Raw genomic sequence first — 27772 nt, 5'->3', positions numbered from 1 at the left:
TAAGTCTATATATTATGACAAACAAATTCTCTTTTAATTGTGCATCTTGTCATTTCATTTTAATTCATAATTTATAAATCTTTTAGTTCATAAGTAACACTTCACTCTATTGCAGAGGAATTGAAACTGTCCAGCTTACTTGAAATAATAATTCTTGCAAGCCAAAGAGGCATATAATTTATTGCTCAATAAAAATCACTGATGCTAAAATTAGAAAGAAAACAGAAAAGCTAGGAAACAATCTTCACAACCAGGAGTTCTGATAAAGGACTCATTTACAAAATTATATATTGAGAACTGCATCAAATCTATAAGGTCACAAGTTATTCTCCAACTGATAAATGGTCAAAGGATATGAACAGTTTTCAAGTGAAGAAATTAAAGTTATAAACAATCCTATGAAAAAATCACTATTGATTAGCGAAATGCAAATTAAAACAACACTGAAGTATCATCTCACACCTATTAGATTAGCCCAGATGTGTAAAAGGGAAGATGATCAATACTGGAAGGATTGTGGCAGGACTGGGACATTGATGCATTGCTGGTGGAGTTGTGAACAGATCTATTCTTTCTGGAGAGAAATGTGGAACTATGCCCAAAGGGCAATAAAAATATTCATACCCTTTGACCCAGCAATTCCAATTCTAGGACGATATCCAGAAGAAATTATAAAAAATGGAAAAAGTCCTACATGTTCCACAATATTCATAGTAGCTCTTTTTTGTAGTGGCAAGGTATTAGAAATTGAGGGGATGCCCATCAATTGGGGAATGTCTAAACAAGTTATGGTCCATGAACCCTATGGATAGTTATTCTTTGAGAAGAAACAATAAATGGCCAGACTCTAGAGAAGCATGGAGTGACTTACAGGATCTGATGCTGAGCAAAGGGAGTAGAGCCAAGAGAACAATGTATACATCAACCACATTATGAGATGAACAATCTTGGTGGAAGCAACTCCTCTTGACATCCAGAGAGGTAGGACAACTGTATGAGACTGGCAATGGACTACATTATCCCCAACCAGAGGAAACAAAGCAAAACAAAACAAAACTTAGGAAAAAAATACCCCAACCAAATATGATGAACACTTTATAAAATTGTCTCTTATGTATCTCTTTCCCTTAATCCTAATTCTTCATGCCAAAAATTACAAATTTGTAATCGTGTTTAACAAAGTATGTATGTAAAAATGATAAAAAGATGCACATTATAATTTATAGTAATGTAGACTCTAGCTTTTTTTAAAATTCATTTTTCTTTCCAATTAATCCTCATATTTATACCCTTTTTCCTGCTAAATCAGGCTTGGGAACATTTTTTTCCCTACCAAGGCTATTTGGATATTTTCAGCATCATTCTCACATTATATTTGATGAAGCAATTTAATAATTCATCCCAGAAAGCTGCTAGATTTTGATTTTGAGTCTGACCTGTCGTTACCTTAGCAATGCTACACAAATATGTCCTATGGATGGGATGTTCCCTGCCCCTGCTTTCAACTTAAGAGCTTTTAATAAATTTTTCCTTACACATAGAATCAAAATCTGAATTTTATTTTGAATATATTTATTCTAAATCTAAAAGTGATCCTGTGGTCCTATCGGTCTTGTGTGATAAAAAAAAGTTGTATTCCTTTTTTGCTTTTTAAGAATCTTTGAACTGCTTCTTTATCACACTAAAATAGGTTTAATGGAAAATCTAAAAATTGCTATTAAATCTGACTTAACTTCTAACTAGAACTGAGCTTACATTAAAAAGCTTTTGCACAGATAAAACTACTTTCACATTCTGTTTAGGGCAAGGCTGAAGACAGTTCCTGTGTGCCTAACAGTTGGAAAATCTATTTAATATTTTAAATCAAGAGAATTAGGCACACTAGAGTGAAAAGACCATGATTTGAAGCTAGAGAATCTATATTCCAGTCCTACCCCTCATGTTCCCTGTATGAACTAGACAAGACACTTGACATTCCCCAGCTGCAAGACCAATCATCTTTCAAAGAAAAACCTCTGAGAGCATTTCTAGCTCAAGCTTTATTACTCTACTATCTTACTGCTCAAAAAAAAAAGAAAGAAAAGAAAATCACATCAGAAATAAAAGGAAAAGTGGAATTTTGTAAGCATCTTGTAACAGGATGGTTTATAATTTATTGAATAAAATATAGGCATTTTAGTTAATTCTTAATTCTTACATATTTTATCCTCTTTTGTTAAAAACAGTAATGACTCATTCAAATAATGTTTTAACTTTTTCAAATTATTTTCCTCATGTGTCTTTTGTCCTCATAACCTTTGAAATTTATTCTATAAACTTGGTAATTTTAAAAAATAACATTTTCCCTTTAATGAAAAATTAATAAAATGCTTTTTAATTCATATTTTATTTTTTCAAATGCATGTTATGAAAATTTTTCAACATTAATCCACATATATATATATGCATATTTTTAAATTACAACATTTCCTTCCACCCTCCCTTGCCACCCCTCTCCCACCAGGGGTGAACAGTCAAGTTAACACTGTATATCCATAATTTTGATACATATGTTTATAGTTTAGTAATTTTCAATATGAGGAATTAGGATTGAGGGAAAGAGACACGTAAAATATATTTTTATAAGGTGTTCATCAGACACTGAAAGGTTTTTTGTTTATTATTTTTGGGTGGTGTTTTGACCATAGCCAGTCTACTATAGTTGTCCTAGCTCTATGAACTGCTAAGAGTAGCAAAATACTTTTAAAGAAACTTGGAATTGGAATTTACTTTAAAGGAAATACAATTCAACTAAATCATTTGAGGAAACTTCAATGTTAAAGTAGTTTCCTTCAGTCTTTGCAAAGTAATCACACATCTAATAATTTTTAATTCTTTTTATTAGAAGATATCTGTTTACAGTAGGGAAAGTATTAGTTTTTTAGTTAGGACTTCCTGGAATTCCTTGGGAATATCATTTAACCTCTGAGGTTATGTTTATTCATCTCTAAAATAGAGGGATTCAGTGAGATGACTTCTAAGACTTCTAGCTGTACATTATATGATTCCATGAAAGCATTCTTTAATTTGACAGGTGCTTTATTGACTATCATGTGATAGTTTGATTTAAAATATTTTATTTATGCACATTTAAAACTACATCACCTTTTAAAGATATATGAGAATGTAGCTATGTCTTTCTGCCAAAATTATGTAGATAACTGTGCAGTTCTTCAGTGAATATGAAAATCCTGCACAATTAATTTTGTGTATTCAAGACAATTCTAAGTGCTGTCATTTTTGTGGGGGTGGAGGAGGCAATAAATAAAATGTTCTCAGTTATCACCAAAGTGCATAGCCAAAGTGAACTATATTTACTTGTATTTGGGTAAGCTAATTTTCTGTATTAAAAAATTTAAAAAGATGATTTGTACCAACCTTAATTTCCAGTGTATCTATATTATAGTGTTAATTCACATCCATAATAACTTTGTAAAGGTTAAGATTGATGTTCTAAATTTTGTAGAAATTAAATTTTATGGAATACAGTTTGAGAGTCAAATGATTTTGGTTTAGTTTCTTGATAATTGCTATTTATATATAGAATTTTATGCAAACGCATTTATTCATATTTATTCCATTTAAAGGAATAGTTCTTTCCTCATGGAATGGAAAACCATGCCAGATAAATTATATTTTTCCTAGCAAAGATAAATTTTCTCAAAATTATTAGTATTCAAATTTACAATAGTTATGGGATGGAAGAGAGGCCATTTTGCCTGTATTATCTGGGTTCATTGCTTTTTATTTTTTGCCCTGTTCTTTCTGTTATAGGAAGTAATGACTTTCTTTCTACAATAGCATTTAATGAATAAGTGGAACTTTTTTAGTATTGTGTTATTGGGTAAGGAACAAGAATGGTAGTAAGTACAGAGAACCATATCACCAGTAGGTGATTATGTGTCTTTGACGAGGCATTTTTTTCTGATCATACCTAACTAGGGAGGAGAAGCAGAGTTGTTAGATTGGCACATAAAGTATTGAAATGAGGGGTAAAGCACAGTTAGTGAAAGAGAATCAGTTGACTCTTTCTCATTAAGTTTTTAATAATATCTTTATACCTTTTTAAGTAGTTTCAAATTTAGTAAATAAAATTGCTTATATTCATTTTTCTTTGTGATTTCATTCTTTTATTCTATCCATGACTTTACCTAAAAGTATATAGAAATCCAGTGCAGACACTAAAAACAAGAATTTCAGGTAGTGATGTAATGTGAGATAAACAAAATATTTGCTCAAACAATAATTAAACTAATTTACTTTCTGCTGTAGTTCAACTTGTATTTTTGGTGGTGTTTTTTCTATTTTTGTTTATTCTAAGCAATTCACAGAAATAATAAAATAAGATCTATTATATTGATATTTCCTTGTGGAATGCCTTTAGAAAACAGCATTACAGTTTTTGCATTTGATCAACTTTGAAAATTTTGCTAAGAATAATTAAGAGATAATTTTAGGGAAAAAATAGCCATAGAATCTGTTAACATTTCCACTAATTTTTGAATAATTATCTTAACAGCTTGAACTTTTTATCTAAAATATGAAGATCTTCAAAATTCCTATTTCAAAAACTACTTTGAATGGGAATCTTTTGTATTGTTCATTATTAGATGGAGTCAATTCTGCTCATGGTTGCATTCAAAGTATACTGATTATAAATCATATTACCAGTATAATTCGTCTCTCTCTCTCTCTCTCTCTCTCTCTCTCTCTCTCTCTCTATATATATATATATATATATATATATATATATATATATATATATATGTATGAAGATAAATTAGTCAGATACTTTTGCAAAGTATCTAATTTTGTTTGTTTATATGTCTAGTTCAACTTAGTAACTTTTGTGCCAAACAAGGGAAGGGGTATCAAACTGACATTACTCTGATCTTTATTCCATTTTCAACGTGACTATGTAATTGCTAATTATACTTACGTTTTGCTGCCATCATTATTTGCATAGTTTGGGTATTTTCTATTTTAAAAAAATGAATGAGAGTTCAGCTATAGGACTTAAGTTACTTGAGATCCTATGCCCTAAGTGGCTTTTGAGAAATAGTAATCACCTTGCCACATAGCATAATCTTTGAATTATGCCTGTGATATGAAATTACCCTAAAGGCAATTTTCCACTTCTCCATCTTTGATGGGACTAGAGCTTATAGGCTTTTATAATTTTTTTCCTTATCATATCTAACTAGGGAGGAGAACCAGAGACTTGGTTCTGTATGAATTTAACTTTCTTCTTCTGATCCTCCACCCTTTGTGAAAGTGTTTAGGAATATCATTTGTTCCTGCACAATATGACAAAATTTTTAGCTTAGTTAGATTTTAATGAAAAGAAACAATATTGGAGTCATAGTTTCTGTGTACCCCATATGTATTGTCTTCTATACTGAAGTCTTATTCTAAAATTCATCAGTGTGTAGAGTTAACCATAAATTCTCAAAGTTTGTGTAAACAAAGTGAACATTCTTGCAATCATACTCAGTTGGAAAGACTGGATAGAGCATTAGCCTTTACTGTAAGAAGTCATAGGTTTAAAATCTACTTCTGCATACCGGATGATCGATTGATTGCTTAAACTAACACGCCTCAAGTTTCTAAACTTTAAGATTCTAATTTTCAGAATATTTGCCTGTCTAGAGCAGTGAAGGTTATTTGAATGCATCCTATCTTGTTGGATGAATTGGAGAAAGGTTGGAAAATGATTCTGAAGCAAATAATTATACACCCAATGAAATGGGCTAGTGGTCTTCCATTAATTACTTCCCTTAGATTAGTGTGAAAGTTGACAGGGAAAAGAAAAGTTCTTATTTCACTTCCCATCTGACTATCTTCGATATATTTTCATTAAGAAGATCAGAAGAAATTGCAGATATCCATTGTATATCATAAGATTTTAGTTTTTGTTTTTAGTTTTAGTTTGGTTTAGTTTAGTTTTAGTTTTAGTTTTTGTTTTTACCTCCCCAAGATCCGGCAGCATGGTAACACAGTGGATAGAGCATTGACCTTGGAGTCAGGAGTAAGGGAGTTTGAATCAAGCCTCAAACAATTGCCACTTACTAACTGTGTGACCTTGTACAAGTCACTTAATCCTGATTGCCTCACATCTAAGGGCCTAATTCTTATCTGGCCACTGGACTCAGATGGTTCTGGAGGAGAAAATTAAGCTGTGACTTAGCACAGTATCTTCTCACTAAAATCCAATTCATGTACTCGTAATGGCATCACCTTCCTGATGTTACAGTCTTCTTTGAGAAGGAAGGAAAAATAGCAACACTTCCCCAGGATGGACTGGAAGGGGGAAAAAAATATAAAAGGGGGCGGGGTTGAAGCCAAGATGGTGGCATGCTATAAAATTATGCCTCTAACTAAATTCTAGAGTGATGGAACCCAAAGAAAGCCCGAGTGAAAAATATTTCCGGTCCAAAACAACTAGGAAGATGCATTGGATAGAGTGGCAGGGTAGCCTGGGTTACCACCTCCCTGCGCTGGAGCAAAACAGCTCTAGCCTTCTATGGTGAACCTGGATCCAAGGCAGCTGGAGGGCTTTCCAGATCTCTTGGCCCAGAGATTGCCTAGGACAGCTTGTAAAGACAGTGGGAATTCTCTGTTACATCAGAGTGAGCTCAGAGTCCAGGTCAGCACAGGCCTCAGTGAAGGCCTCAGTGCAGCCCATCTCTGGAAACCTGTATAGCCATCCAGAGTTCTCCGCCCACAGATTTTAAGGGGGTCGGAAGAGATTACAAATGTCTCTGCTCTCCCTGGGGTGGGACTCTGCTGCTTTGGCCCTACTTAGATTCATATTGTAGTCAGGTCCTCCTTACTTACATAGCAGAGCAGGGACCCTCCTCACAGGTCCAGACTAGAAGGGAGTGCTTGTGGTCATTCAAAGACCAGAGCACAGGCCAAGAGAGCAGTCGGAAGGGGGTGTGCCAAAACACCCGAAAAACTTTGGAAGTTCTTTAAAATCAGGTCATCAACTGGGGAAATGAGTAAACAAGAGAAGAAAAGGAATCTTAACAATACAAAATTACTTTGGTCCCATGGAGAATCAAAATATACACTAAGAACATGACAAAGACAATGCTTCTATATCCAAAGCCACCAAGAAAAATAGGAATTGGTTTCTGGCTATGGAAGAGCTCAAGAAAGACTTTGAAAAGCAGGTAAGAGAGGTAGGGGGAAAATTGAGAAGAGAGATTTGAGTAAGGCAGAAAAATCATGAAAACCAAGTCCACAACTTGGTGAAAGACATACAAAAATAATACCAAAGAAAATATGTTAAAACCAGTCTAGGTCAAATAGCAAAACAATTCAAAAGGTCAATGAGAAGACTACTTTAGAAAGAAGAATTGGTTAGATGCAAAAGGATGTAAAAAAGCTCTCTGAAGAAAATAATTTCTTCAAATGTAGAATGGACCTAAGGGAAGCTGATGACTGTAAGAAATCACCAGGGACAGCTAGGTGACACAGTGAATAGATCACTGGCCCTGGAGAGAGGAGGACCAGAGTCCAAATCTGGCCTCAGACACTTAATGATTGCCTGTGTGTGACCTTGGATGAGTCAGTCAATGCCCCCCCCCCACATCGACTTGCAAAAAAACCTAAAAAAAATTCAAGAAACAATAAAAACTAAACCAAAAGAATAAAAACTAGAAGAAAATGTGAAATGTCTTCTTCAAAAGAACAGCTGTCCAGGAAAACCAATCCAGGAGAGATAATTTAAAAATTAATCGGCTATCCATTGACAGGAAAAGAAATTTCCTTGAGGATCTAGAACAGGGCTGTCCAAAATACAGACCTCAGTCTGCATGTGGCCTGAAGTGGGATTTTATGTGGCCCACCTGTGTTTTAATTTTCGTGAGCAAAAAAAATAAAAGCAATAATTTTCAAGTAATAATGTACAATAGATTTAATTCCATCACTAACAAATAATTTCATCGATGCTAATTTTCACTGGTGTTTTTAAGCAGTATTATGGATGGAACATATGGCACAGAATTTTTGATCCATCTGTGGGCTGCATTCAGACCAGTCAATATGCACTTACCTTTATAGTGTTGTGTTGTCACTTTGTTGTTTTGTGTTTGCTTTCATACTTCACATCTTCCCCTGTCATATTGATGATACACATTTCCCTATTTTCTAAGATGTTTGGAGGCAACCTTTTATATGTGAACCTTGGCCTCCAAGCCCATGTAGCACTACCTCCCCTGAATGGGGACTGTATGTTTTAATTTGGGTTCAACCCTTGAATAATTATTTTAATGCAGCTCTAAGATAACCTAAGATTGGACAGAAGCAGAGGGTAAAAAGAGAAATTGAGGGAATTCACCAATAAACTCCTGAAAGAGATCCCAAAATAAAAACTCCCAGGAATATAATAAGCAAATTCCAGAACTCCAAACTCAGAGAAAATATTACAAATATCCAGAAAGAAAAAATCAATAATTGGTGCTATAGTCACGTTTACACAGGATTTAGCAGCATCTACATTAAGGTCTCATAATTCTTGGAATATGATATTCTGGAAGACAAAAGAGATTGAATTACAAATAAAATCAACTGCCTAGCAAAACTGAACATCCTCCTTCAGGGGAAAAGGTGAACATTCAGTGAAATAAGGGACTTTCATAATTTGATGTTGATATGATCAGAGCTGAACAGAAAGTTTGATCTCCAAGTACAGGACTTGGTTGAAGCAGAGAGGGTGGAAAGGAAATACAAATTATGAAGGGCTTAAGGATGTTGAACTGCATCTATAGTGAGAACTCATATGAATCTTCTCATTTAGGTTGAATGAGCATCTATAGACAATGCACAGGAAGGAGCTGAATTTGAAAGTGTAATGTAATGATGGAGTCAATGGGTAAAAAAGGAATATACTGGGAGAAATGTAAAACAGGGAGAATGGGCTAAGATATTTCATGTAAGAGTCAAGAAAAAACTTTTGCAATGGAATGCAAGAGGAGAATGTTGGGGGGATGAGTGAACCTTCAATCTCATTGGAAGAGAGGAAATAACATGCACACATAACAGGGTTTAGATATCTATCTTACCCTAGTGGAAAACAGGAAAGGAATTGAGCAAAAGGGAACATGGCAGGTCAAAGTGATTGAAGAGAGGGAAGAAAGATAGTCAGAGAGGGTAATTAGATACAGTACACTTTTGAGATAGGACAGGGTGAAAGAGAGGACAGAATAAATGGGAATGCAGAAACTTGAAAATTTCTGCCATACTAACTTCCAGTTTTCCCAACAGTTTTTATGAGTTTTTATCCCAATAGCTGGACTCTTTGGATTTATCAAACAGCAGATTACTATAATCATTTCCTGCTATTGCACCTAGTCTATTCCACTTTTCCACTACTCTGTTAACCAATACCAGGCAGTTTTGATGACTAATACTTTATAATATAATTTTAGATCTGGTAAGGCTAAGCCATCTTCTTTTCCACTTTTTTTCATTGAATCCCTGGAAACTCTTGACTTTTTATTTCTCAATATAAATTTACTTAAAACTTTTTCTTTTTTTGTATTTTCTTTTTATTAATAATATTAATATTTTCTTTTTATATAATACCTTAAAAACAATTTTACATATTGATTTTTAAACAATTTGGAGTACCAAATTCTCTCTCTCCTTCCTTTCCCTTCTCCCCTCCCTTAGAATAACAATTGGATATAAGTGATACATGTGTAGTCCCTATGATTTTTTTTAAAAAACTTTATTTTACATTTGTGGCTTTTGAGTCTCATTGAATTCAAATTTTCTCAGGTAATAATTTTAGAAGCATTTTAATTGCCTAAATAAATGTTCCCCATAGCATCACTTTCAATAAACATTTATTGAACATCTACAAAGAGACTGTTAGGCTTTGGAATATCCTTCCCCTAAGATATCTTTCCTGCTCCTGGAGGACTGGAAGGAGTCTTCAGAAATAGGTAAGTAATAGCACAAAGTAGAACAAACAGAATGTTAAACACATTCAAATCAATTTTGCAAACATTAATTTTCTGGATTTAAGGGAGGTAATAATCATCACTGTTATTAACTTAGTTTAGGATCTGCCAGGGTTTTCATATATACTTCATCAGATCCTCAAACAGTCCTTTGTGGTAAGTGCCTTTCTCAAGAAACTGGAGATCAGAAAGGTTGAGTGATTTGCCTCTGAGACTGTTATTAACCTGGAATTAAGATGTGGGTTTGAATCCTGTCTCTAGCTTAGCAGTAACTGTTCCACCCCGTACTCCAGGACTCACTCTCCCATCAGTACGCTCAGTCACCTGAGGCCCGTATTTGATGATCAAACCCTCTATTCAGCTCTGGTCATTCCAACAGGAATATTTGAAATTCCCCTGGTTCACTGAAAGTACATCTTTTTCCCTGAAAGAGGACATTCATTTTTGCTGGATAGTTGATTCTCGGTTGCATTCCAAGCTCCTTTGCCTTCCAGTATATTGTATTCCAAGCCCTACGACATTTTAATGTAGTTGCTGCTAAGTCCTGTGTGATCCTGACTGCAGCTCCATATTTGAATTGTGTCCTTCTGGCTGCTTGTAATATTTTCTCTTTGACTTGGGAGCTCTGGAACATGGCTATAATAATCCTAGGGGTTGTTTTTTTGGGGATCTCTTTCTCAGGGGGATCGGTGGATTCTCTCCATTTCTGTTTTGCCCTCTGCTTCTAGGATATCAGGACAATTTTCCTGTGGTAATTCTTTGAAAATGATATCAAGTCTCTTTTCCTGATCATGACTTTCAGGTATTCCAACAATTTTTAAATTATCTTTCCTAAATCTGTTTTCCATATCAGTTGTTTTTTTCAATGAGATGTTTCCACATTTTCTTCTAATTTTTCATTTTTTTTGGTTTTGAAGTAATGAGTCCTGATTTCTGGTAAATTCATCAATCTCCCTGAGTTCTATTCATTGTCTTAAGGATTTGTTTTCCTCAGAGAGTTTTCTTATCTCTTTTTCCATCTGGCCAATTTTGCTTTTTAAAGCATTCTTCTCCTCAGTAGCTTTGTGAACTGTTTTATCCATTTGACCTAAGCTGGTTTTTAGCATGCTATTTTCTTCAGCATTTTTTTGCATTTCCTTGAATAGGCTGCTGACTTCATTTTCATGTTTTTCCTGCATCTCTCTCCTTTCTTTTCCCAGTTTTTCCTTCTAACTCCCTCATTTAATTTTCAGAGTATTTTTTGAGTTCTGTCATAGCCTGAGCACAATTTCTATTTTCTTGGAGTCTTTAGATGCAGGAGCTTGTGCTTCCTCATCTTCAGACTGATTATATTGATCCTTCTTGGGATCATAGATAATGCATTTCTCAATGGTGTTCCTCTTGTTCCTCTGCTTGCTCATTTTCCCAGCCTAAGCCTGTTTTGGGCGTGCTTCCTGAGCTTTTAGCACAATCCCACAAGGATCTCAGTGTCTGAGGCTCTGTCCTCCCTCCTGGTGTTGAATGACCATATGTGTCCCCCTCTGCCATGGGGCTGAGGTGGAGGGGGCCTCTGCTGTTCTATTGGTGGGGTGCCTAGACTGTGATCAGGATCTGAATGTGTTCAGAGCCACAGAGTCCTGCTTCAGGGGCAGAGAATAGAGCTCTGCAGTCTCTCTCTCTCTTCCCTCCCCTCCCTATGGGGGTTCAATGTGCTCATGCCCTGGGGGCTCCTGCTCACCTTCTCTGGCTTCTTCTGTTTCCCGGAACAGTGCTTCCTTGGCCAAGTTGCTCTCCGTTTGCTCTGAGGGCTGGGCTCCAAGTGCTCACTCTGGCAGAGGCCCCCCTGCTGTTCCCCCAATTTGTTCCCGGTGGTCCCCAGGGCATATCTCAGGAAAACTCCCCCACTGCTGGGAACACTGGCTACCAGTGCCCTGTGGCTGCCTCCTGGAGGCTGAAGTTCTTTTTCTCTGGCAGGCCACCCCTCTGGTGGGCCGCCCCTCCAACCCCAGGGAACAGAGCCTTTCTGCTTTTTTCCAGGTTGCCTTGAGTAGGAGAACTGTCTCATTGGGCCCCTCTTTGGGTTCTGTCTCTCAAAAATTTAGTTGAAGTCCTTAGTTTTGAAGATTTATGAGAGAGCGCCTAAGACAGGATCTACTCTTGTAGCCATCTTGGCTCTGCCCCCCTTACAAGTTTTCTAAGTCATTCAAGTATTTTTTTGGAATTTTGATTGGTAGGTCACTAAACAAGTAGTTTAGTTTTATTAGAATTGCCATTTTTTATTTTATTAGTCTGACCTAGCCTAGAACAGTTGATGTTTGCCCCGGTATTTAAATCTGTTTTTATTTGTGTGAGTAGTTTTTTGTAATTGTTTTCAAAAAGGGTTTGAGTCTGCCTTGGAAGACTCCCAGGTGTTTTATTTTGTCTGAGGTTACTTTGAATGGGATTTCCCTTTCTGCCTCATTCTTCGTTATCTTGCTAATCATATATAGAAATGTTGAGGATTTATGAGGGTTTATTTTACATCCCGAGACTTTGTTAAAGTTGCTAATTATTTCTAGCAGTTTTTTAGATGATTTTTTGGGATTCTCTAGGCATACCATCACGTCATCTGTAAAGAGTGAGAATTTTGTCTCTTCCTTACCAGTTCTAATTTCTTCAATTTCTTTTTCTTCTCTTATTGTTGAGGTTAACATTTCTAATATGATATTGAATAGTAGTGGTGATAATGGACATCCTTGTTTCACCTCTGATCTTATTGTGAATGCCTCAAGCCTATCCCCATTGCATATAATGCTTGTTGATGGTTTCAGATAGATATTGTTTTATTATTCTAAAGAACAACCCATTTATTCCTACACTCTCTAGTGTTTTCAGTGGGAATGTGTTCTTTATTTTGTCAAAAAGCTTTTCAGCATCTATTGATATGATCATATGTGTTCTGGTAAGTATTTTATTGATATGCTTAATTATAATAAGTTTTCCTAATATTGAACCTAGCCTGTATTCCTGGGATAAATACTACTTGATCATAATGTTACTTATTGTAGTCATTTTGCTAAGATTTTATTTAAGGTTTTTGCATTTACATTCATTAGGAAGATGGGTCTATAATTTTCTTTCTCTGTTTTAACACTTCTTGGTTTAGGTTTCAGCACCATATTGGTGTCATAGAAAGAGGCAGAGATCTGTCTTCACCTATTTTTCAGAACAGTTTATATAGAATTGGAACCAATTTTTCCTTAAATGTTTGCTAGAATTTGCATGTTAATCCAACTGTCCCTGGAGATTTTTTTCTTAAGGAATTCAATAATGGCCTGTTGAATTTTTTCTTCTGAGATAGGTTTTTTTTTAGGTATTTAAATTTTCCATTCATTTAATCTAGTCAACTGATATTTTTGTAAATATTCATCCATTTCACTTAAATTGTCAAAATTTTTTGTCACAGCATTGAGCAAAATAGTTCTGAATTATTACTTTAATTTCTTCCTCATTGGTGGTAAATTTACACTTTTCATTTATGATACTAGCAGTTTTGTTTCTTCTTTCTTTTTTTTAATCAAATTGACCTGAGGTTACAATTTTACTATTTTTTTCATAAAACCAGCTCTTAGTTTTATTTTTATTAGTTCAATAGTTTTCATACCTTGGATTTTATGTATTTCTCCTTTAATTTTTAGAATTTCTAATTTGGTATTTAATTGGGGGTTTTTAATTTGTTCTTTCTCTAATTTTTAGTTGCATATTTAGTTCATTATTTCCTCTTTCTCTAATTTATTCATGTAAGCATTTAAAGATACCATATATCCCCTGACAGCCGCCTTGAGTATATCTCATAGGTTTTGGTATATTGTTTCATTATTGTCATTACCTAGGATGAAATAATTAATTCTTTCTGTAATTTGTTGTATGATCCACTCATTCTTTAAAATGAATTCATGTAGTTTCCAATTAGTCCTGGGTCTATATTTCCCTGGCCCAATATTGCATATGATTTTTATTGTATTATGATCTGAAAAATCTGTATTCACTAATTCTGCCTTTCTGCAGTTGATCATTAGGTTTTTATGTCCTAGCACATGGTCAATTTTTGTGTAAATGCCATGTACTGCAGAAAAAAGTATTTTCCTTTCTATTCCCATTCAGTTTCCTCCTTAGGTCTATCATATCTAGGTTTTGTAACAATCTGTTTACCTTCTTAACTTCCTTCGTGTTTATTTTATGATTAGATTTATCTAAATTTCAGAGCAGGAGGTTGAAGTCTCCCAGTAGTAGAGTTTTGCTATCTATGTCTTCCTGTAGCTCTTTCAACTTCTCCTATAAGAATTTGGCTGCTATACTATTGGCTGCACACATATTTAGTATTGAAATTACTTTATTGTCTACGGTACCTTTTAGGAGGATATAGTTTCTTTCCTTATCTCTTTTAATGCAATCTATTTTTGCAGCTGCTTTGTCTGAGATAAGGATTGCTACCCATCCTTTTCTCACTTTAGCTGAAGCAAAATGTATTTTGCTCCAACCATTTAGCTTTACTCTATATGTATCTCTCTGCTTCAGATAAGTTTCTTGTAAGCAGCATATTATAGGATTCTGGTTTTTAATCCACTCTGCTATTCACTTTTGTTTCAAGGGAGAGTTCATCCCATTCACATTCAAAGTAATATTTATTAAGTCTTTATTGATGTCCATGCTATCTTCCTTCTGTTTGTATTTCCCCTTTATTTCCCTTTATCAATATTCCCCAGTGTTTTGTTTCTAAATACATTCACATTGAGTGTGTTTGCCCTCTTATATCAACCCCCCCTTTCTTTCTCCTTTCCCTTTTCCCCTTCTTCCCTTCCTTCTATTAGTTCCCCTTTTTTCTCTCCCTCCCTGTACACCCTCCCCTTTTCCCCTTTTAATGCTTGAAAGGTAAAATAAGTTTCTTAACTGAGTGTGTCTAAGTCAACTTTAAGACAAGTCTGATGAGATGAAGATTCAGGTGGTTCTCATCTCCCTTCTTCCCCTCTTTTACAATAGGTCTTTTGTGCCACTAGATATAATGAGATTTACCCCATTCAATCTCCTCCATCCTCCCATCTCCTTACTGTCCCCCTTTTAAAGGAAGTATCGTTTTTAAATCATTCTACCTGAGTCACAGAAAATCATGAGTGTCCATCACTTCTGGCTATGTATATATTCTCTCATAGAGTTACAATTCTCAAAAGTTATGACACTCTTTCTCCAAAGTGGGTATATAGCCAGTTTCATCATATTGGATAGCAGTTTTTTTTCTTTATTCTTTTTTTACACCTTTTCATGTGTCTCTTGAGTCTCTTATTTGATGTCCAAATTTTCTCTTTAGTTCCGGTCTTTTTATCATGAAATATTGGAAGTATCCTCTTTCATCAAATGTCCATCTTTTCCCCTGGAAGAGAAGGCTCAGATTTGATGGTTAGTGGATTCTTGGCTGTATTACAAGCTCCCTTGCTCTTTTGAATATCTCATTCCAGGCCTTTTGATCCCTTAATGTTGCTGCAGCCAGGTACTGCATAATCCTTCTTTAAATTTTTTCTTTATGGATGCTTGCAGGATTTTTTCTTTATCTGATAGTTCTGAAATTTGGCTACAACATTCCTTTGGTGTTTACATTTTAGGATCTCTTTCCAGAGGGGATCTATATATTCTTTCAATAACTATTTTTCCCTCTGGTTCCATGATATCAGGGCAATTTTCCATCACCAAATCCTGTAATATTAGGTCCATGCTTTTTTCTCTTCAGTGTTTTCAGGAAGGCCTAAAGTTCTCAGGTTCTACCATCTTGATCTGTTCTCGAGGTCAGTGGTTTTGCTAATGAGATATGTTACATTTTCTTCTATTTTTTCCATCTTTTGGTTTTGTTTAACATAATCTTCTTGTCTCATGAAGTCATTAGTTTGCTGATTTGATTCTTTTTTTTGGTGAAGATTTTTCTTCATTTATCTTTTGCAACTCCTTTTCCAGTTGGCCAATTATATTTTGGAAGGAGTTTTCCATTTGCCCAAGTGTAGTTTTGAGAGAATCATTTTCTTTTTTGCATTTACCCAATTGAAGATCTGAGAGAGTTATTTTCATTTTGTATTTGTTCAATTGTACTTTCCAAGGGTTTGTTTTCTTGTGGTAAGGTATTAATTTTCTCTAGTAGCATGTTAATTTTCTCTTGAGTTTCTTTTCTTAGTTTTTACAATTGATTTTTAAACTCTTTCCTGATTTCTTAAAGGAAATCTTTCTGGGCTGGAGACCAATTCATATTCTCAGAAGGGCTAGATCTATCTGTGTTCAAATCTGCTACTTGTAAATATTTCTCCATTGGCCCCCTTTTCTATGGCCTTTCTTCATCTTTTTAGGATCTTGTGTTGTATGGGGGCTGGCTCTCAGTGGTTTGCAGTTAACACTGTGCCTGTCTTCTCTCCAGCATCTTGACCGGCAGTGAAAATAAATTAAAAAAAAAAAGAGAGAGAGAAAATCTATTGCAACAATTCAGTCTCTTCTTTTTATGGACAATAGAGATCTCTAGAAGATAGATTGTTTCTGGACCTCTTGCCCATGGAGCAGAGCTAGAAATATGCTATGGCATACTAATTAGATCTGTCTCTGGATCTGCCCTGACTTATAGAATGGGCCAAGCAAGTCATGCTATGCCATGTTGAATGTAGCAGTATTAAATCTCCAGACATTCCATCTGTGAGGAGTGTGGGGAGAAAGTTAAACAAATATGGTGTTTTTAAATCTACCTACTTCAAAAAGCCCAGAGGCTATGTTTTGTCACCTTGTTTGTTCTGCTTATGTTTTCTGCTGGGCAGATTTCTGATGCTTTAAGTAGGTCTCTTTTTCACCCACAGAGCATTGAGGCTTAAGACACTTGGCTATAGCATAATTCCTTTTGTATACTTTGTTTTTGTCATTTTTCCCATACAAAAAAATCAATTTGACCTAAACTCCATGAATTATACTTTTAATATTAATGTCCTGGATTGGTGTCTGTTTTAATTGTATTTTATTTCCTTCTGCAGTAGTGGAAGAAATTTCCCCAGGAGACTGTATGAACAGGTAGGCTTTACAGAAGATGAATATTCCTTGTAGTTAATTCACATGCTTAATACTAGTCAATAGATACTTATATACAAGGCAAAGTGACCTTTTCCCAAAAGTGCCATATCTTCAATATAAACCATCCAAAACATGATATTAAATCATGTTTTTTAATTCAATATCTTGCACAGAATCATATATTTTATTTTTTTTTTAATTTTTGCAAGGCGATGGGGGTTAAATGGCTTGCCGAAGGCCACATAGCTAGGTCATTATTAAATGTCCGAGGCCAGATTTGAACTCACATCCTCCTGATTCCAGGGCCAGTGCTCTATCCACTGCACCACCTAGCCACCCCCAGAATCATATTTATTAAACACCTAGAATATATCTTTATTAAAATAAATTAGTATTAGGGTTGTCTGAGAAGACCTGAGGCATTACATGACTTGCTTAGGGTCACAAAGCCATTATGTTACAAAGGCAGAATTTGAATTTGGTAACCTTTTACTTAGATCTACTCCCTATTCACCATCCCCTAAAATAACTATTAATGAATATTTATTACATGAATAAAGAATGATCAAGCCCTGTTAGGTGGGGAAGCTATGACCACATGATGTATGAGCTATCAGGAATGGATTCCTAATGACGCCTTTAAGTCATATCTATAGTACAAATCTGACTTGGCTTATCATTGTGGAAATATTTGTAAGTGCTCAGGATTATCACGTATAAAGGCATCATCAACAATGTGCCCTTAAGTCATTTGGTATAGGGTATCTTTTAAGTCAAGACAGGAAGTGGTACTGGTAATTTCTTAGCAAGGAGGAGAAAAGCAATAGAAAGAACCTGAAAGTGGCTGGTATTACAAAGAGTATTAAATTTGAATTCAGAGGATCTGAGTTTATAGCTCATGACCGGCAACAGTGGTAGAATGCTGCTTTTCACATTGAGACTTGGGCAGGAATATTCTTGTTTGCAATTAGAAACATCTGGGCAAGCAGGCATTATTCCTTGAGAAGAAGTGGCAATCCTGCTCAAAGGACATAATTTCTCTGGAGCTCCTAAGAAGGTAAACAAATATCACAGACCATTCGCTGTAAAGACCACCAATAGTGTGCTCACATTCACACAGCACAAAAGGTTTTGTGCAGATTTTGTGCTGTGTGTCTGTTGCTGTTAGTGAAGAAAATAAAAAGGCTGAAGAAAAAACCTTTCTACTCTCCAGATGATCAAGTAGAATGAAATATTCCTAGATTTGATAACACCATCTTTGAAAAAATAAAAATAAAGAAAAGAGAGAATCTTACAAGAGGTAAAGGAGAGGAGTGAATGTGTCAGGAGGTGGGTAGGAAGAATCAGATTCAGAGAAGCTGAATATTTGGGGTCTATCTTCCCACTTTTGATTAAAGAAGATTGTGAAAAAAGGGAGCAGGAGAAGGGATTGTGATAGAATTTTGGAAAAGCTCAAAGATTAAAAATTAATAATATAAAGAAATTCAAGAAACCTTTAGAAATTGAAATGACTTGAGGTGAAGGATGAAGGCTCCCTTTAAAGGAGGAAATGAAAATGAGTCAAAGAAGGATTTGAAGAGATGGAGGAGGATATAAGGAAGATGATAACTGAAGGTTAGAAGGAGGAGAAAATGGAATCAAAGTGAAAGAGAGGTGGATAGAGATGAATTTAACTCAGCCAGGTTTGCTAGTGATTATATTAGATCTTGGAATGGTTGCACTTGGTCATAAATGCTTTTCTGAAACTATAATAATTAGTTGACCTACTCCCAGAGAGCAGGTAGGAGACATAGCAGATAGAGCATTGTTTGAATTAGGAAGACTCATCTTCTATCCTCAAGCCACTTATTAAATAGTGATCCTGGGCAAGTCATGTACCTCTGACCCAGTCCTCATCTATAAAATCAGCTGAGGAAGAGAATTTCATTACCTTTGCCAAGAAAACACCAAATCAGGTCACAAAGATTCAGACACTTATGAAATGACTGAACAGCAAACATAAGTCTGCTTGGAGTAGAGTTGAAATCTGTGGAAGGTAACTTCAAGAAAAATGAAAGACTCAGTGGGAAAATGTCAGAAAGTAGTAAGGAAGACAGAGTAATGAAATGCTACACTTGCATTGCAAGTTTTCAGTGCTTGTGTGATATGTCATGGTCTATTGTGTTCATTTATCATCTTTAGTGGAGTTTAAAAATATTAAGTGTCATTAGTTTGGAAGATAGATCTACTGATAGCTTCTATAATATTATCTTCTCTGCCACATTGAATCTTGGACTATAATTAGTTTACTTATCTTGCTCTATTAAGTCATCCTTTATCCTGTAATATTTGGTGGAAAAGCACATGACAACTAAACAGACTTTCTGAGGATTCTCTTCTAAAAATAATACAATTTAAAAAATTAAACTTATTTTTTTCTTTTAAAAAGCCTCTTTGACTCTGAGCCTAATGATGGGCCATCCACAGATGAAAAATTAGAGTTTGATACTAAGGTAAAATTTCTCTCAAAGTTTTGTAATCTTAAATTTTTATAGTCTTTAATTTTTTATAGTCTTAAATTGTCTTCATAGTCTTAAATTTCAGTTTGCTATGTAAAATAATGTTTATTGTGAAAATAGCTATCAACAAAAATATACAAAATTTTTTATAATAACCTTAGTTTTAGCACTAGATGAATTCATATCATTTGGATAACAGCAAAGAAGTTTTTGTTAGGATTTTTTCAAGTTTCTCTACCTCTAACTTTATTTTTGGTTTTATTTTTTAATTGACACACTAGGCAAAATAAATGTATATACAATTTACTTCCTGCTATTGTTTCTGGATCACTTTCCATATTTCCTTGTATGATTTGTATATATCTCTGTATTACAAAGAGTATTAAATTTGAAGTCAGAGGATCTGAGTTTATAGCTCATGACCGGCAACCTTCCAGGCTTATTTAAAGTTTGTCTTGTTGTACCCAAAAAAGTGAGATGGAGACCCAAACTGCAAAAGTTTTAAAGTGGAGCTTGCCTAAGATCTCACACAACTAGGAAATTATTAAGTGTCCAAGCCGGATTTGAACTCAGGTCCTCCTGACTCCAGGGCTGGGGCTCAATCCACTGGTCTGCCTAGCTGCCCCTGCTCATAATTTCTTACAGAACAATAATATTCCATAACATTTATAGACCATAACTTCCTCCATACTATCTTGAGTTGAAAACTTGTTTCACTCAGTTTTTTTTTTATTTGGTGGGTTCTGTCACTTTAGGGTCTGCCACTTCAAATTGTTTAGGAAGCTCTGGAAATGCTGCTATATTAGATCCTCCTCCAGAATTCTATTTTTTAATTCATCTTCTGTTCACTTATGCTTTATGGGTGGGTTCATTCCATTCACATTTACAGTTATGATTACTAATTCTGCATTTCCCTCCATTCTATCTTCCCCATTTGTATTTTTTTACTCTCCTTTCCCTTTAATTCTCCTCACCCATGTTTTGCTTTAGACATCTGCCTCCTTTCAATTTGGCCTCCCTTTTATCAATCTACTCCCTTTTCCCCTTTCTGCCCCCTTCCCCCTCCCCTATTTCTCTATAGGGTAGAGGATAAATTTCTAAACACATTTGGGAAGATACGTTATACCCTCTTTGAGCCAAATCTGTTGATAATAATATTTATTCAGTGCTCTCCCATTCTCACAATAACTCTTACTATATCAGGTCATTTGGGCATCTTCATATGGCATTCTTTATCCTCCAATATCTCAACCTTCTTATCCAAACCTAATCTTTTTTGCATGTCCTAATTATTTTTTAGCTATCTTGCATCTATACCCTACATCAGTGTTTATTCCTTTCAAGTGTCCTCATAGAAGTTTAGTTCTCAAGAGTCATTAGCATCATTATATCATAATCAAACTATATTCACACACTCTTTTCAAGAACAGTCTTTCCAACTATCCCAATATTAATACACACCTCAAGAAACAAGAGTTGGATCACCTCACAGGTTTGTACCCATGCTCTCTTAAGTAATTTCCCTTCAGTTGTTCTAAGAGAAACACAATTCTCAGGAAATTTAAGAATCGTTTTTATGATTTAGGGATGTAGACAGCTTAATCTTATTAACTAGCATTTCCCCGTTCTTCCATTTATCTTCTGATGCATCTGTTGAGCCTTGAATTTGAAGATCAAGTTTTTTGTTCCCTTCTGGTCTTCTTTATCAAGTAAGTTTGAAAGTCCTTTATTTCTTTGAAAGTTCATCTTTTCCCTGCAAGAATATACTGAAATTTTCAGAGTACTTGATTCTTGAGTGTAATCTAGACTTCTCTGACATGCACAATATCATATTTCAGGCTCACAAATCCTTTAATATTGAAGCTGTAGGATCAGTATAATACTTCCTGACCGGTTCCCTGGTATTAATACTTCTTTTTTCTTAACTTACATTATTTTCTCTTTTAACTGAGAATTCTGAAATTTGGTATTCCTTGGCATTTTTGTTTTGGGATCTCTTTTTGGGGGTGATTGATGGATCTTTCTTTTTTTTACCTTTTAACATTTCATTTGTTTTCCAATTATATACAATAGTAATATGTATCTATCATTTTTGTAAGGTTTTGAATTTTACAATATTTCCACCACCCTCTCTTCCCTCCACCCCCAACAGAAAGTTGCCTGATAGTCTGTATATTGTTTCCATGCTACACATGGACCTAAACTGTATGTGTTATAAGAGTAAACATAGGGGCAGTTAAGTGGTGCGGTGGATAGAGCACTGGCCCTGGAGTCAGGAGTACCTGAGTTCAAACCTGGCCTCAGACACTTAATAATTACCTAGCTGTGTGGCCTTGGACAAGTCACTTAACCCCATTGCCTTAAAAAAAATAAAAGAATAAACATAAGAGTAAACTTTTGTAAACCCCCTCCCCACCCAGAAAATGAGAAACCTCAAGAATAGAGAAAGAGAAAAAATTGTACTTCAGTCTATGTTCAGATTTCAATGGCTCCGTCTCTGGGGTGAGTTGCTTTCTTTATCATAAGTCCACCAGAGAAGTTGCTTCAATATTTTTCCCACAGGTGCTATTACTAGCTGTATTTCCACTCAATTTCTCCCCACTCTCATTTATTCAGTTCTCTCTCTTCTTTCTTCCTGGCCTGTCAAAAAGTGTGTTGAATCTGAGTATCCTCTCCCTCAATCTTCCCTCTCTTCTATCACCTATTCCCCACTTCCCTCCCCCTCATTCCACCTTATCCTGTCCCTTTCTTCTTATTTTTCTCTAGGGTAAGATAGATTTCTATACCCTATGAAATGTGTATGTTACTTCCTTTCTGAGCCATTTATGATGAAAGTGAAGGCTCACTCATTCCCCCCTTGCCTTTCCTCTTTCCACTCCATTGACAAAGCTTTTTCTTGACTCTTATGTGAAATTTCTTAGCTTTTTCTTCATCTCCTTTTCCTTCCTCCCAGTTTTTTCATTTATCACCCACTGACTCCATCTTTTTACTATATTATACTGTTATATCCTGTTCCTTCCTCTGTTCTGTCTATATAAACTCTTATAAATGAGAAAGTTCATATGAGCTAGCAATATCTTCTTCCCATGCAGGAATACAAACAGTTCAATATCATTAAGTTCCTCATAGTTAGTCCTTCTCTTCCACCCCCTCCATGGTTCACCTGAGTCCTGTACTTGGAGATTAAACTTTCTGTTCAGCTCCGGTTGTCTCAATAGGAAAGTTTGAAAGTCCCCTGTTTCATTGAAAGTTCATCTCCCCTGAAAGAGGATGTTTGGTTTTGCTGGGTAGTTGATTCTCGGTTGCAAAGCAAGATCTTTTGCCTTCCGGAATATCATATTCCAATCCCTACAAGCCCTTAATGTAGATGCTGCCAGATCCTGTGTAATACTGACAGTGGAACCTTGGTAGTTGAATTGTTTGTTTCTGGCAGCTTTTAGAATTTTCTCTTTGATTTGGGAGTTTTCGAATTTGGCTATAACATTCCTGGAAGCTATTCTTTTGGGATCTCTTTCAGGAGGTGACTGGTGAATTATCTCGATTTCTATTTTACCCTCTGCTTCTGGGATCTCAGGGCAATTTTGCTGTATTATTTCTTGAAAAATGAAGTCTAGGCTCTTCTCCTGATTGTAACTTTCAGATAGCCCAATGATTTTTAAATACTTTCTTCTGGATCTGTTTTCAAGGTCGGTTGTTTTTCCACTGAGATATTTTACATTTTGTTCTAATTTTTGGCCTTTTGTGGAAGAGTTTTATTTCTTCTTGATTTCTTGCAAAGTCATCAGCTTTCTTTTGTTCCATTTTGTATTTGAAGGAGTTATTTTCTTCAGAGGACTATTTAATCCCCTTTTCCAACTGGCCAATTCTGCTTTTTTAAGGCATTCCTCTCCTCATTTGCCTTTTGTTTTGCTTTTTCTATTAGACCTAAACTGGTTTTTAGCATTATTTTCTTCATTAATTTTTTGTATATATCTTTCACCCAGCTGTTGATTTGCTTTTTGTGATTTTTTTGCATCGCGGTCAATTTCTGCTCCCAATTTTTCCTCCATCTCCCTTAATTGCTTTTTTGAGCTCATCCATAGTCTGAGCCCATTTTCTTTCTCTTGGAGGTTTTGGATATGGAAGCTTTGATTTTGTCATCATCTAAGTATGTGTTTTGATTTTCCATGAGACTAAAATAATTCTCTATGGTCAGATTCTTTTTTTTCCTATTGTTAACTCATTTCCTCAGCCCAAGAGAGCACTTTGAAGCCTTTGGGGTTTTTTGGGGGGCCACCCTACTGGGACCTTTATTCCTCCAAGGTCTTGTGCTCTCTTGCCTTTGCTTTGATATGTAGATGGCCCCATATTTCTCTCTGCCCTGGGGTTATAAGCAGGATCCTGCTATCTTATATGGAAACCCAGATTTCAACCTATATCTGAATGTAGGTAAATAGCAGAGTCCTACCCCAGGGAGATCAGAGAAATTTCTGCAGACTTCCCTTACTGTCTCTGGGGGTGCAGGCTGCTTTCTCCAGATTCTCACTGCTGGTTCTGCAGGCAGTGCTCCTCACTCCACACTCACCCAATTGCAGCAGAGTTCTTTCAACACCCCTTCAAGCTGTTGGCTGGGCTGGGCTGGGCTGGGCTGGGCTGCGCTGTGTAGCTGTGGCTGTTTTTTTCCAACCCCTGGTCCCGGTGAAACACAGTTTTCTTGCCTAACTTCTAAGTTAACTTGGACTGTCTCACTCAGTTTTTCTGTGGGTTTGGTCCCTCTAAATTTTGGCTAGAGTCGTCACTTTTTTGTTTTCTGGAGTTCGGGGGGAAGGAGTTTCTGGGAAATGCTGTCTTCATTCAGCCTTCTTGGCTCTGCCCCCCTGGACATCATTTGATGGATCTTTCAAGGACAACTTTATCTTAGTCTAGATTTTTAAAAAGAGATGTAGTTTCTAAAATTTTAATTTCTGTTTTATATAGTATATATTAGCTTTACCTCATATAAAAGAATAGAAAAAATAGTATCAGATTCCAAAATTTCATTTCCAATTTCTCCATTATATTTTAAATAACATAATAATTCCATGTTTTAATCATAAAGTTCAATACTTTATTGCATACAGAGACAAAGGTTCAGACCCTGCCATTGTGTACTTCCCTCATAATTTAATTGTGGTTCTAAGTTCTAAGACATCTACAAATAACTTAGTTTCTCATAGTTATTGAAAAAGTTCATTTCATAGCTAACAATATAATTAATCAATCTACTTGAATTATTTGGAAAAATAAACTAGATGGCACATCATTTCTTGAAATTGTCTTGCCCTTTTCCTCCCTCAGTATGTTTTCATATACTGTTCCTTTTGCTGGGAATATCTTTCTTTGCCTTCTTTTTTGCCTTCTGAGATTCTAGCTTTCAAACGATCTGAATCACAAGATGGCACCTGTGCAGCAACTTCACTGGTAACCTTACAAGCTTACAACTCTGATAGCACTTCGTAGTTTTCTAATACATTTCACCAGTTTTTCATTCCAGCCTCCTTAGATCTTAGTGACCAATAATTAGGTATCTACTATGTTCCAGACAAGGTGTTATATGCCAGGGAGGTAAGTATAGTAAAGACAGACAGTCCCTGCTCTCAAGAAGTTTACAATCTAACGGTGGAAGAAAACATACAAGTTAAAAGGCAAGTGTGACTTTGGGGATTAGTGGAAAGTACCTCTTGGTTCTTGGGGGAGACATCAGAGAAGTAACAAATGGTGCAAGCAGCATGAGACAGGAGGTATCTGTGCAGGGCCATTGTATTGTAAATCCATAGTTCTTCCACCAGCCACTGGGGCAGTGGGTGGTGATTAGGTGGAGTACCAAAGCTGATGGAATCAATCCCTAAGTCACAGAGAAGAAGTCAGAGAAGTCCCAAAGCAGTGTAGCCAGGAGAGAAATGAGGAAACTTCTGTGCTGGTCACCCCTCTTTATTGGAGGTTTTGGAGTTCATGTCACTCTCTTCCATTCAGAGGGTATCTTGCCTTCCTTAATAGATTATCATTGAGAATAAGAATTGTTTATTTTATCTATTTTTCTTATTTTCTAGTATTTGAATTTGTTGAAGTGAAAATTGAAACATTTATTAGCATATATAATGTTGCAAATATTTTTATTGCTGGAGAAAAGTTTTCCCATAAATTGAATGACTAAAATAAGTGATGGGAAAAATCTAAAGGTTTGAATGATTTGATTTTTAGGCTCTTAAGACTGTCAATTAAAGTATGTTAGATATCTTTACAATATTTATGCTAGCAATAGATTTAAGAAAAATTTAGGAGAACATTGTGCATTTCTTTCCCATTAATTATAGGAATGTTCAACAGAAAAGAAGAAATATAGAGAATTAATTGTTAATAGTGTTGGGGAACAAGCAACTGATGAAACTCCAAATATTCCCAGTGAAATTGATGCTTGCAGCACATCAAAGATTTGTGCCTCTAGAAAATGTAAGTTATTGTTTCTCCAGAACACAGGATTTCATCATTGTAAATAATTCCCAATGAGGAATTTTGTACCTGTGTGGGTTGCCAACTGTTTTACCCTTTCTAATTCTGTCCTATAGCCTGGGTAATTAAGTTTGGTCTCCAGCCATGGTCATATAGCAAATATATCAGGAAATGGTACTTGGTAATTTCAAAACTTGCCCCATATCTATGATGATTTGCTGTCCCCCAAGTTGAAGGACATGCTTAGAGAACTTTCTTTTAGCAAAATGCCACTGTAAACTTATACATTTAATCTCATTGACCTATGAAGTGTATTAAATTGATTTTTTTTCTCCTTTTTATCCATAACATTGTGTATTTGGGAAAACATTCTTAAACAGATTTGCTCAAACTTACCAATTAGCCCTTAGCTTGTTTTCAAGGACTCTTCTTTGACCATACTTCCTAAATTCAAATGTTGCTCTCTTAATCAGTTTTTGTCTCTTGGAATCTTTTCTGTTGTAATTTTCTCTTCCTTTATGTTGAAGCAACTATGAATCGGTGTATAGTTTTCTTTTTCTCAGTAGTCCATGTTCAGTTAATAATGTGGTCTTTTGCCTATATTTTATTTCTATGATGTCAGCTTTAGGATTGGAAGAGAGAAAAGATTCAGAATCACCTTGGGATGCAGAGGTATTTTCTATTGCTATTATGAAATTTCAATATTGATTGCTGATTTTAAAATGACATTTTAAATTTTCTTATTTATTAATCATTGGAATTGCCAAAGTAGAATTAGAATGAGAATATCAGAGCTGGAAGGGCCCTAAAAATAATATTGTCCAAGCACTCATTTAATACATGAGGAAGCTGTCCCTCAGAGAAGTCAGGCAACTTATCCCTGATCTCACAACTCCTTTCTGACCAAACAGAAAGCAATCCAGTGATCCCCACTCTCAAGCCATGCATTTCTACTCTTCCCCTTATTATTGTACCAATTTCTACATGTCATTTATTCATTTAGTCAATCAATCATTCATTAAATATTAAAAGACCATATGCTCTTCTAGGTCATAAGATATATTCCAGTAAAGTGAAAGATTTTAGACAAAGAGTAAGTACAGAGCTTATTTCCTTACTGTATGAATAGCTTAACGTTAAGTGATGGGATAGGACATAGCCAGAGATTAGGTGATTTTAGGGCCAATTGTTGCAAATTTCTGCATGATGTTTACTCACCTGCTAAGGGCAATTAAAGGGCAATGACAGAAAAAGCTCTGGCAAATCAGCAAAGACTCCATTGAAGAGATTAATGATAGGTAGAAATTTTGATTGTCTGAGAGGAGGGAGAAAAGCCTTCCTGGGGAGAGGGTAAGTAGGAGGAGGTAAGGGTACCATATTTGCCCATGTATAAGACACACCTCAATTTTGGCGCCCTGACATTTGAAAAAAAATTGTATTACAGAAAGTTATTGAACTCAAGTTTTATTCATCATGAAATTCAAGGACCTGTTCATAGCTTTCAGGTCTCTTCGTATGGACACATGCTTATTAGTCCATTCTGTTTTCATGAACCTGAAGCACCAATTGCGTCCTCCTTTGAAATCAGTCACTTCTTTTTCATCATTGCAATTGCCAAGTAGCATTAGAATGAGACTTTCAGAGTTGGCAGGGCCCTAAAATTAGTCTAGTCCAAGCACAGGAGGAAACTGAGAAGTTTCCCAGAGACGTCAGGCCGCTTGCCTCTGATCTCACAACTAGTTTGTGATG

At 35.5% G+C, this 27772-nt stretch overlaps 1 protein-coding gene across 2 annotated transcripts in view; it reads left to right on the top strand.

Moving 5' to 3' along the window:
• Positions 1-27772, top strand: part of LOC141504008 (uncharacterized) — a 149188-nt gene that overhangs the window by 31720 nt on the left and 89696 nt on the right. For both annotated transcript variants that reach the window (XM_074208856.1, XM_074208855.1), the window contains exons 10-13: positions 17021-17057; positions 19486-19549; positions 25888-26023; positions 26646-26695. In XM_074208856.1, the coding sequence (XP_074064957.1) occupies positions 17021-17057; positions 19486-19549; positions 25888-26023; positions 26646-26695 (287 nt within the window). The remainder of the gene's footprint in view (positions 1-17020; positions 17058-19485; positions 19550-25887; positions 26024-26645; positions 26696-27772) is intronic.

Source organism: Macrotis lagotis, unplaced genomic scaffold, assembly GCF_037893015.1.
Source record: "Macrotis lagotis isolate mMagLag1 unplaced genomic scaffold, bilby.v1.9.chrom.fasta BILBYCTG019, whole genome shotgun sequence".
NCBI lineage: Eukaryota > Metazoa > Chordata > Mammalia > Peramelemorphia > Peramelidae > Macrotis > Macrotis lagotis.
Note: the sequence above shows the minus strand (reverse complement) of the source record. Positions and strands in the feature narration are given on the sequence as shown.